This window comes from Sciurus carolinensis, chromosome X (genome assembly GCF_902686445.1).
Source record: "Sciurus carolinensis chromosome X, mSciCar1.2, whole genome shotgun sequence".
In the NCBI taxonomy this organism is placed as follows: Eukaryota; Metazoa; Chordata; class Mammalia; order Rodentia; family Sciuridae; genus Sciurus; species Sciurus carolinensis.
The window spans coordinates 33,643,845-33,665,428 of record NC_062232.1 but is presented as its reverse complement, the minus strand read 5'-3'; the positions used below and the strand labels follow the sequence as shown (position 1 = coordinate 33,665,428).

At 44.2% G+C, this 21,584-nt stretch overlaps 1 protein-coding gene across 1 annotated transcript; it reads right to left on the bottom strand.

Moving 5' to 3' along the window:
* Positions 1-2,686: 2,686 nt before the first annotated feature.
* Mpc1l (mitochondrial pyruvate carrier 1 like) lies at positions 2,687-3,082 on the bottom strand. The gene has a single exon (XM_047535211.1). The coding sequence runs from the start codon at positions 3,080-3,082 to the stop codon at positions 2,687-2,689; it is 396 nt and encodes a 131-aa protein (XP_047391167.1).
* Between the last annotated feature and the right edge of the window lie 18,502 nt (positions 3,083-21,584).

The window sequence follows — 21,584 nt, the reverse complement described above, 5'->3', positions numbered from 1 at the left end:
CTGCTGGGATTACAGGTATGCACCACCGTACTGGGCTACACAATATGTTTTGTAAGACATACCTAAAAATATAATTTCTACTCTGAAAAAACCTTTTATGTTTTAATAAAAATCTTGATATATTATGATTCATAACTCAAAGAACTGGGTTTTATGGCTACATTGTAGTCTGGATTATTTAAAATATTAAGAGCTGCTCTTCCAAAAACTTCTCAAATCCATGCTCTGATATGTATGCACAGTAGTAATTGATCACACAACTGTAAACTAAGCTTCTTGTGACATCTCTTTGGAAAGATGGGCAATGACCTAACATACTTTATACTGAGTATGGGAAACATGACAATTTTTATTAGAACCACGTGGTAGCCAGCTTCTACAATGACCCCCGATGAGCCTCAGCTCCTGGTAACCTACCCTCACATCGTCCTCCCAGTGTCTACGGTTGGTCTGTGTGAACGTAGCACAAGTGATCGTGTGTCACTGCAATTAAGGTTTAAGACTAGGATTCCATCTTGGGCTCTCTTGGAACACCACTAGAGGAAGCTGTGTCACCTCACTAGCAGCCCTAGTGACATGACATGGAACTGAAACTCCGAAGTGCATCTTCCAGCTCAGTGAAGATACTCAGAGCCTGCAGCCCAGATTTCTGACCCTTAGAAATTCTGTGATAGGATTCGTTTTTTAAGCTGTTATATTGTGGGGTGATTGGTTACACAGCAATAGATAATACAGTATACTGTCCCATACTCTGTGCCCCACCCCTTCTGCCATATGCAGAATGTGAAAGACTGTCCCCAAAGAGGTCTAACGCTTAGATGCTGGAAGGTGAGGAATCTTCCAGAGTTCTACTAATGTAACTGAGCCAAAAGCTGTTGTCTTCAGAACCTTTCAGTTTCCTTTCCAATTTCTTTGCATTTGAAATCTTAAAAGTAGTTTAAACTGTGCACAATGAGGCATGCCTGTAATCCCAGTGACTTAGGAGGCTGAGGCAGGAGGATCACAAGTTGGAGGCCAGCGTCAATAATTTAGCAAAACCCCATCCCCAAATAAAAACAAAGGATTGAGGATGTAGCTCAGTGGTAGAGCACCCCTGGGTTCAATCTCCAGTACCAAAACAAATAAAACCATAGTTTAAGCACTTTCAAATATACATTGAGTTCCCCAGTAACCAATCTGGATCCTCCTGCATCCTCCAGAGGCAAGGGCAGGGGGAAATTTAGGGTCGAATGCTCGAGGGCAGCCTCTGCCCTGGAGGTAATGGTCCCACAGCCCCCACCCTTCCCTTTTCCCTCTTCTGCTCCCTGGTTTAAGTCTATAGCACCCACAGGATCTCTAGGGGAATATTCTGGGTTATACTGCTTTGATCACTTACCCTCACATCCCAACCCTAGCTAGCATTCAACGTGGTTGATAGCCAGTTTTACAAACGGCCATCTCCATTTTTTAAGGATAAGGAGGAAAGAATTATGGCCTTGTTTTGACTTTGTATTGACCTAGAACCCACAGCGACCGTCCTCAATAGCAACCGTCCTCAGTGTTGTTATCCCGTCTCCATGGCAGATTCTATAATTGATTCTATATTCTCTAGGCCTTAAACGTTTATACTGGATTTCACATTCATGTTTAAACCCACTTTGAAACATTTCATTCAATAGAATAGCTCCCCAAACTATTTTGGTATAGACTTGTGACTGTATTTGACCCAGCTATCCCACTCCTGGGTTTATACCCACAGGACTTAAAATCAGCACACTGCAGTGACACAGCCACATCAATGTTTATAGCAGCTCAGTTCACAATAGCTAGATTGTGGAACCAACCTAGATGCCCTTCAACAGATGAATGGATAAAGAAACTGTGATATATATATATATATATATATATATATATATATATATATATAATGGAATATTAGCCATAAAGAATAAAATTATGGCATTTGCAGGTAAATGGATGGAGTTGGAGAATATCATGCTAAGTGAAATAAGCCAAACCCCAAAAAAACCAAAGGCTGAATGTTTTCTGATATGTGGATACTAATTCACAGTAGGGGGACACTAGGGAAGAATAGAGGTACTTTAGGTAGAGGGGAGGGGATATGGGGATAGGACGGATAATAGAATGAAACAGACATTATTACCTTATGTACACATTTGCACGACTGATGTGATTCAACATGTACAACCAGAAAATGGAGAAACTACCCTTTATGTGTATCAAAGTGAATAAATGTATTCTACTGACATATAGAACTAATCAGAACCAATTTTTAATATTTTTTAAAAAGTCAGGTGTGATACTAAGCACCCTGACTTGCCCTGGGCACCCAAAACAAGTATCGAGAACATGTTCCCCAGAGAGCTAAACCACAAGGTGCAGAAAACAAAAAACTATGAGCTAGTGGGAGATGTTAAACGTTTTCCAAAGCCTTCCTGCCCCCTCTAGCCCCCAGTGTGCAGATCCTGGAAGCCAAACTACCCTCCACTAAAAAACGACTTCCAGTTCACAAAACAGGCAACGATCAACGGCTTCAATTTGATGCTGTTTATTAACCAAACTGCAGTTTTCAATCAGCTTCTCACTGTTGAGAGTCAAAACCAATTTTGATGGGTCTTCAGAAGGAAATGTGGTTCATCGCCTGCACGCTGCAAAGATCTGATGGAGTCCGCAGACAGCAAGAAGCTTATTTTGGGGGCTGGACACCGGAGCTGGCTGCTGGAGGGCCGCAGGTCTTGTGGGGGGTGGCCCGCTGGGCGCCACCACGATAGTGGTAGTTTATGTAGCGGCCTGCCTGCACACTCTGTGCCACCACGTTGGTGAAATGGCACGCCATCAACAGCCTGTTTCGAGGCTGTACACGGTAGGCGAAGCGCATGAAGGTCATCGAGTACAAGATGAGCGCTGTGGTCATGCGGCCACTGATTATGTCCGGCGACGCCTTCATGTCCTTAAAGGCGGCCAGTGGGAGGCCCCAGTTGGCCACAGGACCCCAGAAGTGGGTGGAGGTTACGTAATCCCGGAACTCCTTCGTCTTCACGTAGTCCTTCGTCTGCTTCAACCACGCTGCCACGACTCCCATGGTCGCCTGGCAGTGGGGCCGCCAACGGCTGAACTGGCAGCCCTCAATGACGTGGAGCGCACGCAGTTGCCCCCGACGTGGCGTCCTCCAGCGGCCTCGCGCCTCCGCGCGATTGCCGTAAAGTGTGTCTGACCGCACGTGCCGCTATCGTGTGGGGGCGTGGCTTCGCCTTCGCGCCTTTGCGTGTCTGCCGTAAAGTGCGTCAGGGCGCACGTCCCACCGTTGTGTGCCGGCTATTGGGGTGGGCACGCGTGGCTTCGCCCTCGTGTACAGTGAGCCGAACGTCGCCTGAGTGTGCCAGTGTTTAGGTCCCTGTGACAGAGGTGAAACCGTGGCTTCGCTCTCCCTTCCCCACTCTGCTGTGGACACACTCAGGACTCCACGTGCAACCCAGGGAGCTGAGGGTCCACCTCTCTGCATCCGGTAACAGGAAACTGCTTGTTTTGTCCATGCTGCCGATGGCGTGCACCTTCGCCAGCCTGGTGGCGCAGAGTATGCAGGCTGTCTGCTGCCTTGTGCCACCACTGTGACCTGAAATCCTCCAACTACCAGCTTCTGCAAGGAGGCTGTCGATGCAAAAGTCCTCAACCGGGTGTAGAATTCTAGTCCTTACACAGTTGACCCGAGTGTTACTTGGAGGCATAGAATTTTTTTCTTTTTTCCTTTTTTTTTTTTTGTACCGGGGATTGAACCCAGGTGTGTTTAGCCACTGAGCCACATCCCCAGCCCTTTTTGGTATTTAATTTAGAGACAGGGTCTCACTAAGTCGCTTAGGGTCTTAAGTTGCTGAGGCTGGCTTTGAACTCAGGATTTTCCTGCCTCAGCTTCCCAATCTGCTGGGATCATAGGCGTGAGCCACCGCATCCAGCTCATAGCAACATTTCACCCGTAAATATTTTAGCATCTGTCTCTTAAGAATGAGGAGTTTCGCCTACTTAACCACAACACAATAATCCACTCAGATAATTAACATTTAGTACAGCACTGTTATCTAATATGCAGTGCATATTTAAATCTTACAGCTTTATGTTTTGTTTTGTTTTTTTTCTTGTCGGAGGTGGGGAAGATTCAAGATCTAATCAAAGTTCACATTTCCTTAACTCTTTGGGCTAAATCTCCTTTCATTTTAAGAGAGCTCCCAACTTGTTTTGCCTTTTGCACCATTGACATTTTTGAAGAGTCCAAGTCAGTGGTGTTTAGGAATGTCCCTAGGCTACCTCTCATATTTCTCTCTCTCTTTCTCTCTTTGTATTTCTTTCTCTCTTTTTATTTCTTTCTCTTTCTCTCCATTCCTCTCTCTCTCTCCCTTTGCTTTTGCTTTGCTGGGTTTTTTTTGCACACCCCCCTTCAGTGGGGGTGCAGGGTGGGACTATGTTGATATGACCTTGTCCTTCTCCTTCCTTCCTTCCTTTCTCTCTCTCTTTCTTCTTCCTGTTGTCTAAAGCTCAGTCCTTGTCCCCAGTGCCAATCCAATAAAAAGGACACAGTTTTGAGAAAAAGGAAAAAGGTTTATTGCTTTGCTACCAAAGGAGAGACACAGGGAACTCCTGCCCAAAAGGTGTGATTCTGTTCATCAGCAGGAACAAGGGGCTTTTAAAGAGGTGACTCAAAGGCTACATTCCACATGTTCTCTGTCTGGATCACTTGTTAATTTGGAAGACAGTCATTTCTGAGATCTTCTGGCACCATCCCCAAAGTCTGGACTATTTCATTCCTCTGGTGGGTGAGTGCTCAGGGACAGAGAACTCTGCCTAGGTTGGGGAAGAAAGGTAATCCTGTCTCCCCTGAGATTAGGAATGGGGAGAGATTAAGGAGGAGCAGAGAGAGGAAGAGAAAGAAACGTCCATTTCAAAACTCAATTGCAGTGGCGAGCAGCAAGTGCCACGTTCAAAGCTTAAAGTGGACCACTGTTACATTCTTTTTTTCCTTTCTATTTTTTTTCTTTTGTACTGGGGATTGAGTCCAAGGGTGCCTGACCACTGAGTTGCATCCCAGCCCTCTTATTTATTTATTTATTGGTATTGGGGATTGAACTCAGAGGGACTTACCCACTGAGCACCTCCCCAGCCCTTTTTATATTTTAGAGACAGGGTTTTGACAAGTTGCTGAGGCTGGCTTTGAACTTGTGATCCTCCTGCCTCAGCCTCCAATAGTTGCTGGCATTACAGGCGTGCGCCACCACATCCGGCTTTTTATTTATTTTGACGCAAAGTGTTTCTGAATTGCTGATGCTGGCATCGAACTTGTGATCCTCCTGTCTCGGCCTGGGATTACAGGACGTTCAGCTCTTCTTTCTTCTTCAAACAGTGGTGGCATGACATGATATGTGACCAGGTTGGAGAATTGGAACCTTTTTCTCCTGGACGGCTGTCCATCTGTCTGTCCCACAGTGGAGGCTCTCTAAAGAATCTTCAAGGAAAAGACAGAATAGAAGGAGTGAGTCCCACAGACTCTTCCCATGGGATCAAACCTCTCTTTATACCACTCTTTTCTTCTGGGAAATGAAAAACTAAAGTTTAAATAAATAATAACAAACAATAGAAACAAATTTGGAAAAAAAAACAAACAAACAAACAAAAAAAGAATGTCCCCAGGCTGAGCACCATGGCTCACCCCTGTAATCCCAGGGACTCAGGAGGATCACAAGTTCAAGGCCAGCCTCAGCAAATTAGCAGTGAGGCCCTAAGTGACTCAGCGAGACCCTGTCTCTAAATAAAATTTAAAAAGGTCTGGCGATGTGGCTCAGTGGATGAGTGCCCCTGGATTCAATTCCTGATACCAAAAGAAAAAAAAAAGTCCTTAATTTGGATTTGTTTATTTTGTCACACATTGAGGCTAAGCATTTTTTTGGCAAAATAACTACACAGGGAATGTGTCTTTGGTGCACCACAGTGGGAGGCGCCTGGTACCATGTTGTTTCATCATCGATGGCAAATCTGATACGTGGTTGAATTGTCCGACTTTTTTCTCCATGGTAAAGGAAACTTATCCCCTCAGTAATCAACAGATGATGCAAGGAGGGGGCTGCTTTGAGAGAGTACGGATATTATATTCTCCAAATCTTTTACCTGGTAGTTTTAATATCTGTTGATGAAAATTCTTTAATGAAAAAATTAGAGATCATTTTCCCAGTGTTTTCTTTTTCCCATAAAAATAGCAACTGTTGCAAAGTAATTGAATATGCACTGAAATATTAATACTTTAGTGATTACAAACAAGTCTTTTGTATCTTTCAAAATTACTATTCATTTTGTGTTCATTTACATTCCAAATATTTTACAAATGCTGCTTAAAATATATAATATAGCCATTGCTCAAAAGAAAAGTGGCATAATTTTTAGATAACCCTTTTAAAATGTTAGGCTTCCAGATATGGATGACATATTCTGGCCTAAATCAGTTCAGTATAAGTTTAAGTTAATAAATCAGTAAGCCTAAGCCAGGTGAAGTGGCACACACCTGTACCAGCAACTCAGGAGGCCGAGGCAGGAGGATTGCAAGTTTGAGGCCAGCCTCAGCAACTTAGCAAGATCCCGTCTCAAAATAAAAAATAAAAAGGGCTGGAGATATTGCTCAGTGGTTAACCACCCTTGGGCTCAATCCCAAATACCCCCCCCAAAATAAAAAATCCAATCTGTATTGAATGATTTTTTTTTGATACTGGGGATTGAACCCAGGGGTGCCACTGAGCTACACTCCAGTTCTTTTTATTTTGAGACAGGGTCTTGCTAAGTTGCTGAGGCTGGCCTTGAACTTGCGATCCTCCTGCCTCAGCCTCTGGAGTTGCTGGGTTTACAGGCATGCACCATTGTGCCCAACTTTGAATGACATTTTAGGCCTATACTAAATCATCATGTCAGATGATTCAATATCCTAAAAAAGTATAAGCTATTATTCCTTGTACAAGCAGCTTCTGGTACTTGTAGGTCATGTCACATAGGTTGTTACTTGATTTTGATTGTCTACGGTTAAGGAAACAAATCCCCCCAAAACTTAGTGGATGAGAACCACAAGAATCCTTTATTTGGCAATAAATTTGCAATTTGAGCAGGACTTAATGGGGACAGCTCATCTACTCCATGCACCACTAGCAGCATGGTTCATCTTGGGGACTAGAGGATCCACTTTCAAAATGGCTCACTCAGCTGGTGTGGCAGTGCATGCCTGTAATCCCAGTGGCTGGGGAGGCTGAGGCAGGAGGATTGCAAATTCAAAGCCAGCCTCAGCAACTTAGCGAGGCCCTAAGCAACTTAGCAAGATGCTATCTCAAAGTAAAATACAAAAAATGGCTGGGGCTGTTACTCAGTGGTTAAGCACCCCTGGGTTTAATCCTCAGTACCAGAAAAAGAAAAAAAGGCTCACTCACACGGCTGGCAAGTTGATGCTGGTTGTTGGCTGGGAGCTCAGCTGGGGCTGCTACAGGTTCCACATGGGCTACTCCACAGACTGCTTGGACTTCCTTACAGCATGGTGGTTGACCTTTAAGAGCAAACATAAAAGAATCAAGTATAGCTGGGAATGTAGCTCAGTGGTATAGTGAGGCCATGCACAAGACCTTGGGCTCAATTCCCAGTACTGCAAAAAAGAAAAATAAGAATGAACAGAAGTTATGTGGTAGGCAGGATTCTAAGATGACCCCAGTGATCCTCATTCTTGTATAATCTCCCCTTGCGTGTGAATGGAACCTATGCTTATCATTAACTGTTACTCCATGATTATATTTTGTAGATGTAGCTGAGATTTCACCTTGGTTGACCTTAACACAGGGAGATTGTCCAAGGGGGACCTGACCTGCTCGCCTGAGCTGTTTAAATCAGGGTTGTTTTAGTCAGCTTCTTCACTGCTGGGACTAAAAGACCTGACGAGAGCAATTTTAAAGGAGGAAAAGTTTATTTGGGGGCTCACAGTTTTAGAGGTCTCAGTCCATAGACAGCCAGCTCCATTCCTTGGGGCTCGAGGTGAGACTGAACAATATGGCGGAAGAGTGTGGTGGAGGGAAGCAACTCGTGATGATCAGAAAGCAGAGAGACTCCACTTGCCCCAAAGGCACTCCCCCAATAACCCACCTCCTCCAGCCACATTCTATTCACCTTCAGTCACCACTGAATTAATCCCATCAGGGGATTAACTCACTGATTGGGTTAAGGCTCTCGTAACCCAATCATTTCTCCTTTAAAACTTGTCTTACACCTGAGCTTTTGGGGGACACCTAATATCTAAACTATAACAAGGGTCTAGAGATCAGAGACAGGAAGTCAGAGATTCGAAGCATGGAGGATTTGATGTGAGAGAGGTTCTTCCGTAGCTGACATTGGAGGTGGAGGTAGCCCCCGGCTGACAGCCAGCAGAGAGCTCAGTCCTAGGACCATAACAAACTGAATTCTGCTAACCGCGCAAATGAACTTGGAAGCAGATTTTCCCCTGACCCGCCAAGAACTCAGTCTAGCCAATACCTTCATTTCAGCCTTTTGAGACCCTGAGCAGAGAACCCAGCTCTGCTTTGTCCATTATTCTGACCCACGGAACCATGAGCTAATAAGTGGGGGTTGTTTGAAGCCACTAGGTTTGTAGTAATTGGTTGTGCAGCAACAGAAAACTGATATAAGCCACATGAGTTTTTATGGCCCTAGCCTGAGAAGTCACGCAGTCTCGCTTTCTCTGTAGTCACAAATGCAGCCAAATTCAACAGGAGGGGACAGAGACTCACCTCTCAAAGGCAGCAGGAGTAGCCAAGTCACAGTCAAAGAAGAGTGTATGAGGTGGGAAATATTGTGGTAGCCACTTTTGGAAAAATACAGTCTACCTCCACATTACTTGAAATCACATAATTATAGAACTGGAGTCGAAAGTATCTCACAGGTTATCTGTAAAGGGAGCGTGACGTGGCCCCCACCTCGGTGGTGTTGTGATGTTTCAGCGTGTTAATCCACGGTGATGGCTTGGTGTAGGCTGGGCATGTACTAAGTGCTCAGTGAATTTGCCCTGTTACTATTTTTTAAAGAATTTAACCTTGATTTTCTCTTTACTTTTTTTTTTAATGTGGTACTAAGGATTGAACCCAGTGCCTCACGCGTGCTAGGCAAGCGCTCTACCACTGAGCCACGACCCCAACCCTTGACTTGTTATTATTATCATCCAATCCACTCTCTCATTTTACGAAGAAGGCCTGAGGCCTTAAGAGATCATGTCATTTGCCATGGCGACACAGCAAATGTATGAGAAAACAGGATTAAGCTTTCCTATTTCTTGTATCTTCTGCACAGATCACTGTAACTTCTGATGAGTTTTTGTCATTCTAACTATGTCATAAGTTCCTTTAGGCCGGGGAAAGAATCACCAAATGAATTATTTCTTAAGGGTTGGGTACCGAGGCATACACCCTGCAATCCCAGCTAATCGAGAGATGAAAGCAAGTGAAGGGCAGCCTGGGCAACTTAGCACGATCCTGTATCAAAATGAAATACAAGGGCTAGGGACGCAGCTTAGTAGTAGAGTACCCCTGGTTCAATCCCCAGTACTTAAAAAAAATACACACACACACACACACACACACATCTGTGTCCCCATCCTCTCCTTCCAGTTGAAGTCACTGTCTTCTGTTAGCTTAAGGGGAGAGCTGAGAGGATTCTGAGTATAACTCAGTGGTAGGGTGTGTACTTGGCATGTGTGAGGCCCTCACTTTAATCCTTGGTACCCGACCCCCTGCCAAAAAAATGAAATATTTCTTCTCCGCTCAAGCCTTTCTAATGCGTTGACTAAATGTGGCCCTTGTTGACCATAACAAGGTTCGCCTTTTTTTTTTCTTTTGGGGTGCTGGGGATTAGAACCCAGGGCCTTGTGCTTGCAAGGCAAGCACTCGACCAGCTGAGCTCCAGCCCCAGCCCCTGAGGGCTGCCCATTCCAAAGGGCAATTTGGAGCTGGAGAAATGGAAGCGTAGCCTCAAAGGAGCTTTGCTGGTGGATGCCGGTCATGTGTGGCTGGCCCCATAGCCAGGGGCTTTGTGTCCATGCATTCAACCAACCAAGGGTTGAAGACAGTTGCAGAAAAATGTCATCCGTACAGAACACAAGAATTTTTCTTGTGATTATTCCCTAAACAAATAACATAGAACGACTATTTGTATACCATTTGCATTTTATTAAGTATTTTTCATTCTTTTTCTTGGTTTGTTTTGGTTATATATAACAGTAGAATCCATTTTGACATTGTTTTAGTCAGCATTTTTGCCACTGTGACTAAAAGGCCTGACTAGCACAATTTTAGGGGAGGAAGAGTTTATCTGCTGGCTCGCAGTTTCAGAGGTGTCAGTCCATAGACAGCAGACTCCATTCCTCAGGGCTTACGTTGAGGCAGGACATCATGATGGGGGAGTGTGGCAGAGGGAAGCCGCTCACAAGGTGATCAGGAAACAGAGAGAGACTCCACCCTCCAGATGCAAATATACACCCCATGGCCACGCCCCCAATGTCCACCTTCCCCAGACACGCCCACCTGCCTCCAGTTACCACTCAGCCAATCCCATCAGGGATTCATTCACTGATTGGGTCAAGACTCTTACAACCCAATCATTTCTCCTCTGAACCCTCTTGCATTGTCTCACACGTGAGCTTTTGGGGGACACCTCACATCCAAGCCATTACAGACATAATTATACAAGCATGGGATATATCTTATTCTAATTCAGACCCCAGCACCTCTCCTTCCCCTTCCCTTACCCCTCCCCCTGCTGTCTTCCTGCTATTGATCTTTTTACCATTTACCTATAGTTATTATTTTTAAAATTAATTTCTTATGGCCAGGTGCAGTGGCGCACGCCTGTAATCCCAGTAGCTAGGGAGGCTGAGGCAGAAGGATCACAAGTTCAAAGCCAGCCTCAGCAAAAGTGAGGTGCTAAGCAACTTGGTGAGACCCTGTCTCTAAATACAGTGCAAAATAGGGCTGGGGATGTGGCTCAGTGGTCGAGTGCCCCTGAGTTCAATCCCTGGAAACGCCCCCCACCAAATTAATTTCTTATGGATGTACGTGATGGCGAGATTCACTGTGGTGTGTTCATATATGTACATAGGAAAGTTAGGTCAGATTCATTCCACTGTCTTTCCTTTTCCCATCCCCCTCCCTTCTCTTCATTCCCCTTTGTCTATTCCTATTCTTCCCCTCCCCCTGCCTTATTGTGTGTTAGCATCCACATATCAGAGAAAACATTTGACCTTTGGTTGAGAGTGGTTTATTTCACTTAGCATGATATTCTCCAGATTCATCCATTTACTGGCAAATGTCATAATTTTATTCTTCTTTATGGCTGAGTAATACTCCATTGTGTATATATACCACATTTTTTTTTAATCCATTCCTCTGGTGAAGGGCACCTAGGTTGGCTTCATAGCTTAGCTATTGTGAATTGTGCTGCTGTAAACATTGAGGTGGCTGTGTCACTGTGGTGTATGAGGTATTATGTCATCTAGAAATGATTTACAGTATAGGGAATGAGCCAGGCCCAGTGGCACACACCTGTAATCTCAGCAACTTGGGAGACCGGGGCAAGAGGATCACAAATTTGAGGCTAGCCTCAGCAACTTAGAGAGCCCCTGTCCCAATTTTTTTTTTTTTAATTTAAAAAGTATAGGGATGATATGTGTGTAGGTTCTATGCAAACACTATGCCATTTTATATAAGGGCCTTGCGCATACACAGGGTTTGATATCCATGGGAGGTTCTGGAACCAAGCCTACAGATACCAGGGTGCAACTGTAATGCCTTTGTGTGAAGTTGGTGCCTTGCGATGTTTTTTACCGGTTACAGTTATAATGAATGGCCAGACTTCCTCTAGGAATGGAAGGTAAAACATAATGGAACTTGGCTAGCAGTCGAAGGAAGCAGAAGCAATAGTTTCCAAGGTAGATTGAAAAAGGTACAAAGGTAGGAATGAACGGAACTATAGAAAACTTCCCTGTCTGAAGTAAAGGTAGTGAGTGACAAATTGGTTGAGACTTAGAGGACAGTGGTAACGCCATCCTGACGATCCTGCCCCACAGATGGAGTAGTCTGCTGCGTTATTTTCCAGTGCTTTAGTAGATGAGACTGAACAGCTACCGATTTATCATTATTTTCTTTTTCTGTCTTTCTGTTTTTTGTCTGGGCCAGGGATTGAACTCAGGGGCACTCCACCCCTGAGCCACATTCCCAACCCTGTTTTGTATTTTATTTAGAGACAGGGTCTCACTGAGTTGTTTAGCTCCTCACTTTTGCTGAGGCTGACTTTGAACTCACAATCCTCCTGCCTCAGCCTCCCAAGCTGCTGGGATTGCAGGCATGTGCCACCACGCCCAGCCTCATTATTTTCAATAATATTCCTTTACCATTAATATTATCGGAAATGGCATTTTTCCTCTTTGTGCTGCCTTTTAAACGTGAAGCCCACTGTGGGACTCAACTAAGAGACACTAACATGAACATCGCTGTCAAGTTCATTATCATCCTTCAAAGGAAAAAGATGGGAGAAGACAAGCAAATACAAAGATGAATTCAGACCTCTTCCCAGTCTTGAAAATGTATCGTCACATATTTTCTTCCTGCTTGTCATGAATAACCCTGGGCCTACATGATTCTCCCGTGAGTTCCAGTGCAGTGCACCCAAGAGGGTACATTTTTGTTTGTTGGTTTGTTTTGTTGTGGTACTGGGGATTGAACCCACGGGCCTTGCATATGCTAGGCAAGCTCTCTACCATTAAACTACACCCCCAGTTCCAAGAGATTGCATTTTGATTTTTCTTTTAAACTTTTTTATTGTGAAATAATGTCAGACTGGGGGAGCAGTTGGAATAGCCTGAAACAAAGCAAGAAATGACCTCCAAAACCCCGTATATACCCTTCACCTGGGTTCACCAGCCATTCACATTCATACATTCTCTTTGGTTCTCCTCCACCTCTAAGGATATTTCTTTAAAAATTCAGCATGTACTTCCTAAGAACATAGACATTCACAGATTTCCTTTTATATTACCACAATACGCCCATCAGAATTAAGATATTTAATGTTGATGTAATAGTATAATCTTCAATGCACAAATGTTGCCAATTGACCCAATACTGTCCACCACGCCCAGCCTCATTCTTTTCAATAATAATGAGCCTAATTATTTTCAGTATTTACAACAATATTGGTTTTCTACTTCAGGATCCAGACCAGGATCACACATGACCTTGTAATGTCTCTTCAGTCTCCTTTAATCTAGAAGAGTTCCTCTTCCTTTCTTTGATCTGTGACCTTGGCATATTAAAAAAGTTCAAGCCTGCAGTTTGCTAGAATGTCCCTCAACTTGAGATCATTTGGTGTTTCCTCAGGCCTACTTTATCATCTCAGTGTGTCTGTGTCCCCCCCAAAACTTCATATTTGGGAACCTACTCCCCAAGGTGACAGTATTAAGTCATAGGCCCTTGGGAAAGTGACTCAGTCATGAGTGACTCAGCCTTGTGAATGTGATTAGGGCCATTATGGGAGAGGTTGAGGGAGCGCTCTAGCCCCCTTTCCGGCCTCTGCCATGTGACCACACAGCTGGAGGGCGCCATCTTGGAAGCAGAGACCCCTCACCAGACACCAGATTTGACAGTGCCTGGATCTTGGACTTCTCAGCCTCCAGAACTACGAGAAATACATTTCTGTGGCTTATAAATTGCTAAGTTTAAGTATTTTATTGTAGCATCCCAAGCTGACTAAGACAGCTACCTTTGGGGTGTTCACTTTTGGCAGCCACACCATGGAAGTGAGGTGTCTCCCCAGGGCGGCACATTAGGGAGCACGTGATGTCTGTTTGCTTATTAGAGATGTTAAAGTAGCGTTTGCCAGGTTTGTCCACGGTAAAGTCAGTGTTTTCCCCTTTGCAGTTAATCAGCACTTTGTGGGGAGAAAACTCTGAGACTATTTAAATGTCTATTTTCTCATCAAATATTTGACCCACTGGTTGTAAACTCTATTGATGATTCTTGTCTGAATCAAGTTCTTACTCTAATGATCGCAGCTTTTCACTTTTTCTTGAAATGATTTTCGGTCTTGTAGTTTAAGACAATAAAAAGCAGAAATGTATTTCCGTGGTTTTCTCGGGCATGCTGGCCGACCCTTACGAAAACGTGAGCCTGAATTACGGCTGTGAAAACAGAACGCGAAGGAATTGAGTATTTTATGAAACTTTCATTTTTTGCCACATCCCGTGCTGATTTCCTTGATTGCTCTTCAGTTCGACCAAAGCGGATGAAATAGCATGGTGCCTCCGACAAGCTGGATGAATAAAACAATAGGCGGATATATTGGCTTTGCTATTTTCAGACACTGCCGAAAGGAATTTCAGAGCCATCTGTGGCCCTGATTCGACTCCTTTGTGTTCTTGGCTGTTGTGCGCCTGCGAGTCGTGGCTGAAGGCCGGGTGCTGCTCCAGCATCTTCCAGAAACCATCAGGACGAAGCCGTGCGTTCCGGGCCTTGGACCTCAGTGTCTCTAACTATAAAATGCCCCTTTGTCTTGTCCTCTTCCGGTCCGGGTTCCTCTGTGCAATGAAGAGGCAGAAGGGAGTCGGTTGCTTCCAGCCCCCAGGGAGCTGCTGCTGCTGCTTCCTGTCCATCTTTTGATCTTTCCCTTTCTCTCTCTGCCCCATTCAAGTGTCCACAGTCGCCTGACCCCGCAGGTCAAGGGCAAAATGAGCGGAGAAGGTTGCCATCTCCTTCTGCTCACTCTCCTGCCAGGCTCTCCTTTGGAGGATCCTGTTGTAGGGAAGGCAGAACTTTACCTCTCCCCTCTTAGGGTCCCGGCTGGGCCCGAGACTTCAGTTGACACAAGCTAGATTAACCAGGAAAGCATACAAATTCAGTAGAAGGTTTACTTGACATCGGCGCCCTCGCAAGGCAACGAAGACCCCAAAGAACAGGCAAGACCCGCGTGCTTTGGGACTAGGTTGAACAGAAAGAGACAATTGGAGAAAAGTAAATTTAAGTGTGGAGGCTAAAGGAAGATAAGAATTATTTTAACAAGGTCTGCTTGGACAGAAGTTGCTATGACTTCAAAAAGTGTCTCCTGGTACAGGCGGGGTGTCTTTCACATGGGGTTTTAAACTTATTTATTTATCAATTATTTTGTACCAGGGATTGAACCCAGAGGGGCTTAACCTCTGAGCCGCATCCCCACCCCTTTTTATTTTTTATTTAGAGACAGGGTCTCACTGAGTTGCTTAGAACCTCGCTAAGTTGCTGAGGCTGGCCTCAAACTTGGGATCCTCCTGCCTCAGCCTCCCAAGCTCCAGGGATTACAGGCCTGTGCCCCACCCTGCCTGGCTCACATTTGGGTTTTTAATCTCCTGCTCTGGGGGGACAAAGGGGGAAGATTACAAGGCCCTTTTTGCACCTGCTATTCATCAGGTGCTTTTAGCTTAAAGTAATCCCTATGTTGAAGTGACACATTTTGAAGTGGCATATTCTGCCACCCTGTCATAGGAAATAGGTTAGCGCTTACTTCTTATACCTAGTCTTTGTACCAGAAGTAAGAACTTTTTTACCTTTTAGTGAGAAGCTCATCCAATATTTTAAATCTCAGAAAGATATATAAAAACATAGGATTTTGCCTTTGAAAGACTTTGGGGGGGGGTTGCTAGGAATTTTGGAACCCAGGGTCTCATGTATTGCTCGGCAAGTGCCCTACACCCCCAGTTCTGAAACTTTTATCTTGTAAGGATAATACAGAGGACTCCCACAGACCCTTTCTGGGATACCTGCGTCACCAGGAAGGTAGAGCGCTGAGTTCCAGGTGTGGCGGGAAATGAGGGTCAGGACACTGAGATTTGGAAGTAGCACTTTGTTAGTGGTGCCACAGCCCAGCGGATAATTCCCGAAGTCTGAGCCCCGAGCACATAAGCAAGTTTGGGGTACATCGAGGCAAGGGAGTTGGTGCAATTCTATTGGAGGGTGCATTCTATATTCCTTAGGTGGGTGCGAGTTCGTCAACCACCTGGGGACTTCCAGCTCATACAGCTTAGGGACTTTTATTGCGCTAAGCCTAAAGGGGGTTTGTTCTGTCCCATGACATTGTTTCCTGCTTCTGCTACTGCGGTTACCTTTTCCAGGTACCCATCAGCCACTGTGAACCTTTATGGTGAAATGTCAGCAAGCACAGCTGCTGTGTGTCAGCGGGCACGACCACAGCCTGTCAGATCCTAAACTGCTGAAGTTCCTTGTTGCTCTGCTGCACAGGGACTGGGACAGTGTGGAGGAAGGAGCTGGGAGGTGATGTGTCTGAAAGGTGATGTGTCCCCCCCACTACCCCTTCTCCTTCCTCTACTAGACTTCCCTTTCACTCCTGTAACCATTTACATTTGATGGGTTCTTTATGATATCCTATTCTTCCCTCCCCCTTTCCTTTATTTTACTCTAGCTTCCACATATGGGAAAAAACAAAAAACATTCGACCTTTGAGTTTCTGAGTTTGGGTTAATTTCACTTAGCATAATAGTCTCCAGTTCCAACCATTTACCGGAAAATGCCATAATTCCATTCTTTTTCATGGCTGAGTAGAACTCCATTGTGTAGATATACCACAGTTTCTTAATCCATTCACCGACTGATGGGCATCTGGGTTGATTCCAAAATTTAGCTATTGTGAATTGTGTTGCTGTAAACATTGATGTGGCTGTATAGCTGGAGTGTGCTGATTTTAGGGCTTTTGGGAAAATATCAAGGAATGGGATAGCTGGGTCCCAGGTGGCTCCTCCCTAGTTTCTTGAGGAATCTCCACACTGCTTTCCGGAGTGGCTGTTCTAGTCAGTGTGCAGAACTCGCCGGCATTTATTGTTGTTTGTGTTCTTGATAATTGCCATTCTGACTGGAGTGAGTTGTAGTTTTGATTTGCATGTCCCTGATTGCTAGAGATTTTGAACATCTTTTCATATATTCGATGACCATTTGTATTGAGAAATTTCTGTTTTGTTCTTTTGCCCATTTAATGATTGGGCTATTTGGTGTTTTTGGTATTAATTTTTTTGAGTTCTTTGTATATTCTGGATATTAATCCCTTACTGGAGGAGTAGTTGGCCAAGACTTTCTCCCATTCTGTGGGCTCTCCTCATGCCCTTAATCGTTTCCTTTGCAGTTTAGAAACTTTTTCGTTTGAGAGCCACTTCTTACTTGGAACCATACAGATAGAGGATTCTGGGAAACATGGCTCCCACTCAACTAAGCTGACACAGAACAAACCATGACAACTACATATAAACATTGTCATGTTTGATTCTCTTTATCGATGTGTGTGTGTGTGTGTGTGTGTGTGTGTGTTCCAAACACTTTACTATTTATCTGAACCTGAAAGTAGGTTGCAAACATCTTTCTGCTTTACTCCTTAATACTTCAGCATGCATTTCCTAAGAACAAAGATCTCCTCTGATGTGACCACAATAGTTATCCAGTTCAGGAAGTGTAACACTAATATAAAACTTTAATTGTAGTCCATATTCCAGTTTTGTCAATTGTCCCAATAATGTCCTTTATGGCATTTTTTTTCTTCAGTACAAGATCCATTGGGGCGTTTAGTAGTCCCCTTTAATCTGGAACGGTCCCTCAGCCTTTCTTAGTTTTTCACGACATTGATACTTTTGAAGAGTACAGGCCAGTTTTTTTATAGACTATTTCTCAGTTGGGGTTTGCCTGATGTTTCCTCACCATTACATTCAGGTTATAGGATCTCAGCCAAAATATTGTTAGTCTTTAAAAAATTCAATTTTTTCAAATTTTTCATTGTTTAGGCAAACATGACAGTAGAGTGTATTTTGACATATCACACCCACGTGGAGTGCGACTTCCCCTTCTTGCGGTTGTACGCCATGTGGAGTTCCTCTGTGGTGTACTCACGTGTGAACACAGGAAAGCTACTCATTGCGCCGTCTCCACCCCTTCCCCTCCCTTCCCTTCATTCCCCTTGGTCTGGCCACGGTACTTATCTGTCTCCCCGCTCTCCAGTTGTGAGTTAGCATCCACACGCCAGAGAGAACATTCGGCCTTAGTTTTGGGGGACTGGCTTATTTCACTTATCATGATAGCTTCCAGTTCCATTCTTTTACCAGCAAGTGCCATAATTTCACTCGTCTGTATGTCAGCCAAAATACTGTAAAAGAGATCTGCAGCCTCCTCAGAAGCACACGACCCCGACTCATCTGGAATGTGCGTTTTGCCCAGCCGAGGCAACGTCCGGTTTCTGCACTGCTGCAGAAACAACCCTTGGCACCTAATAAGCCATTGGCACGTGGCTCCTTGAAGTCTTTAAACAGTCTGCTGCTTGTCGGGCTTCCTCTGCCATCGAGTTAGCACTCGTCACTGATTCTAAATCGATATTGTTACAGCTTGGACGTGAGGGGTCCCTCAGAAGCCCCTGTGTTAATGCAGGAATGTTTGGAGGGGAAGCGATCACCTCGTGAGAGCTGGAAGCTAATGGGTCCATCGGAGTTGAAGGAACTGAGCGGGCGGTTCCGGTGGGCAGGTGGGCGTGGCTGGAGGGGCGGGTCACTGGGGGCCTGCCCTGGAAGGGTGCATCTGCTCTGCGCCCTTTTGCTTGGCGCTCTCTCCCTCCGCTTCCCAGCTACCAAGTCCTGAGAAGCTCCCCTCTGCCACGTCCTTCCTCCATGATGTTCTGCCTCACCTTGGGCCCAGAGCAATGGACTCTGCCCACCGTGGCCTGAATCTCTGAAACCATGAAGCAAAATAGAGCCTCCCTCCTCTGAGTGTGCTGGTCGGGTATTCTGGTCGCAGCAACACAAAGCTGACAGATTTACTGTGATGGATTGGAAGTTACGGCTTTCCGTCTCCACCAGCTCTTTCACCACCGTGAACGAGGCCCTCCCTTCTTGCCCTTTCAGTCCCTACCCATTTATCAATCTGGTTCCACGGGTTCCTAGCTTATTCACGGGGTGACAATCGTTGCCTCTCCCTTTCACTTTGATGCTCAACTTTGGACACTGTGAGCCTCCCGAGGCTGTTTTCTCTGACCTTTAGCATTAAACGGCACAGAACAGTTCACTCGGCACACTCCCTCCCTTATTTATTCCATCCCATCTCCCCTCCTACCTTAGAGGAACTAACTTCATTTTGTCTGGTTTTTACTTCCTGCATTTTTAAAAAAATATTTTTAGTTGTAGATGGATACCTTCTATTTACAGGCGGGGCTGAGGCTGGAACCCAGGCCTCACACGTGCTAGTAAGCGCTCTGCCGCTGAGCCACGACCCAGCCCACTTGCTGCATTTTTTTCTCACACAGAATAAGGCTATATGTGCGAGTTTCCTTATTTCCCCTTCCTTACGCAGAGGTTAACAATATACTTTTTTCACTTAATGTATCCTTTTTCTTTTCTCCTTTCTTCCTCCCTCCCTCCTTCCTTCCTTTTGGTGCAGCTACACAGTATTTGGTGGGTGGATGTACTCTAGCTTATTTAACCCGTATCCTCTTAGCATTCTACAAGCATGTGGAACGCTTAACATCCTTATACATAGGTATTTTCTTGTTGTTATAGGCATGTTTTAAAAATAAAATCCTAAAAGTGATATTCTGGGGTCAAAGAATAAGTATATTTGGTTTTGTTAGATACTGGCAAATTTGCTATTTTTAGTGCCACAAACAGTGTACAAGAGTGTTACCTCACAGCTTCTCAACAGAATATATTGTCAGGCTGTAAAATGGTTGCTAATTAGATGGATGAGAAATGGTATCTTACTGGTTTATCTATTTTTTTTTTTTTTTTTTGGTATATAAACACAATGGAGTTTTTTTCTTTTTTAATATTTTTTTAGATGTTGATAGACCTTTATTTTACTCATTTATTTATATGTGGTGCTGAGAATCGAACCCAGTGCCTCACACATGCTAAGCATGTGCTCTAACACTGAGCCACAGCCTCAGCCCAACACAATGGAGTTTTGTTCAGCTATAAAGAATAACAACGTTATGTCATCTGCCAGAAAATAGATGGAACTTGAGAGCATTATTTTAAGCAAAATAAGCCAAACAGAAAGTCAAGAGTCATATGTTTTTCTTATATGTGGAAGCTAGAAGGAAAATGGAAAAGAAAGTTGGGGGTAATCTCATGTGGCTTGTCTATTAATGCAACAGCACCACAATTTATTTTTTTTTATTTTTTTATTTTTTATTTTGCCATGCTGGGGATTGAACCCAGGCACAATTTTTTATTTATTTATTTATTTTTATTGTAAACAAATGGGATTCATGTTGTTCACAATTTTTTAAAAAATTTTTTTTAGTTGTAGATGACACAATACCTTTATATTATTTATTTGTTTTTATGTGGTGCTGAGGATGGAACCCAGTGCCTCACACATGCTAGGCAAGCGCTCTGCCACTGAGCCACAACCCCAGCCCCAGCACTGACTTAACCCATTAAATCCCAAGTTTATAATTCTGCAAATATTTCAATGCAGCCGACAGATGCATTAAAATAGATTGGAAATCTCATAATCTAGAGTTTATATATCCTTTTGTATTTTCATTTATCTGTGAAATATATGTATATATATTTTCAAATGCCCTAGTCATTCACCTATTTTCTCATAAGAATTGACCTCTAAGACATAATTATTTCAAAGTTATCAAGTTGCTTTTTTTTTTCTTAATAGTGCTCCACATCCGGGTAAAGGGGACAGAACGGGTTAATCATGGAGTTTTTCCAGCATGCTTGCTAGCGTCTTACCTGATAGAGCTAGTTTACCCTTGTAACTTTTCCTTTCCAGTGTTTACTGTTTTTCATACAAACTTTAGGATCAACTTGTCTGGTCCCATAAAACTGTTTTTGTTATTTCCATTGGAATTAACCTTGTTTGTCAATAACTTGGGGAGAACTGATACATTTATGGCCTATTTGCGGGAAAAAAATAGTAAAGTTGTACTCCCCACCTCCACATAACCTTATTGGAGAATCGGGTGTCACATAATTAGTGAAGATGAGGTCGCACTGCAGCGCAGCGGGCCCTGGGCCCTTCCTCCGAGGACTGGTGTCTTAAATTATTTTTCAGTGCTGGGGATGGAACCCACGGTCTTCCCCGGGCGAGGCAAGTGCTCTACCACTGAGCTACCCCACCCATGGTGGGACGGTTATATTTTTAAGGAATTCGCCTCAAGACTGTCACAGAAATGCTGCCTGGGACTCCAGCTTCTTGACCTGCCTTATCACGTGTACTAATTCCTTCAAACAAATGTGTGTGTGTGCACGTGTGCCGATGCATTCTCTGGAGACTCCTTTACAGATATTGTATTCTCCCATCCCCAAAGATAGGGCGTGATCTCTTTTCATTTGTCGTCTAATTTTGTGTCTTTCAAGAGTATTTTCGAGTTGAAAGTTTTCTGTATGTGTGCACGACTGTTTCTTTTTTTGCAGTGCAGTGCAGGGGATGGAACCCTGGGCCTCACACGACAGGAATCACTGTTACTGAGCCGCATCCCAGCCCTATAACATGATTCTCATTTATTTT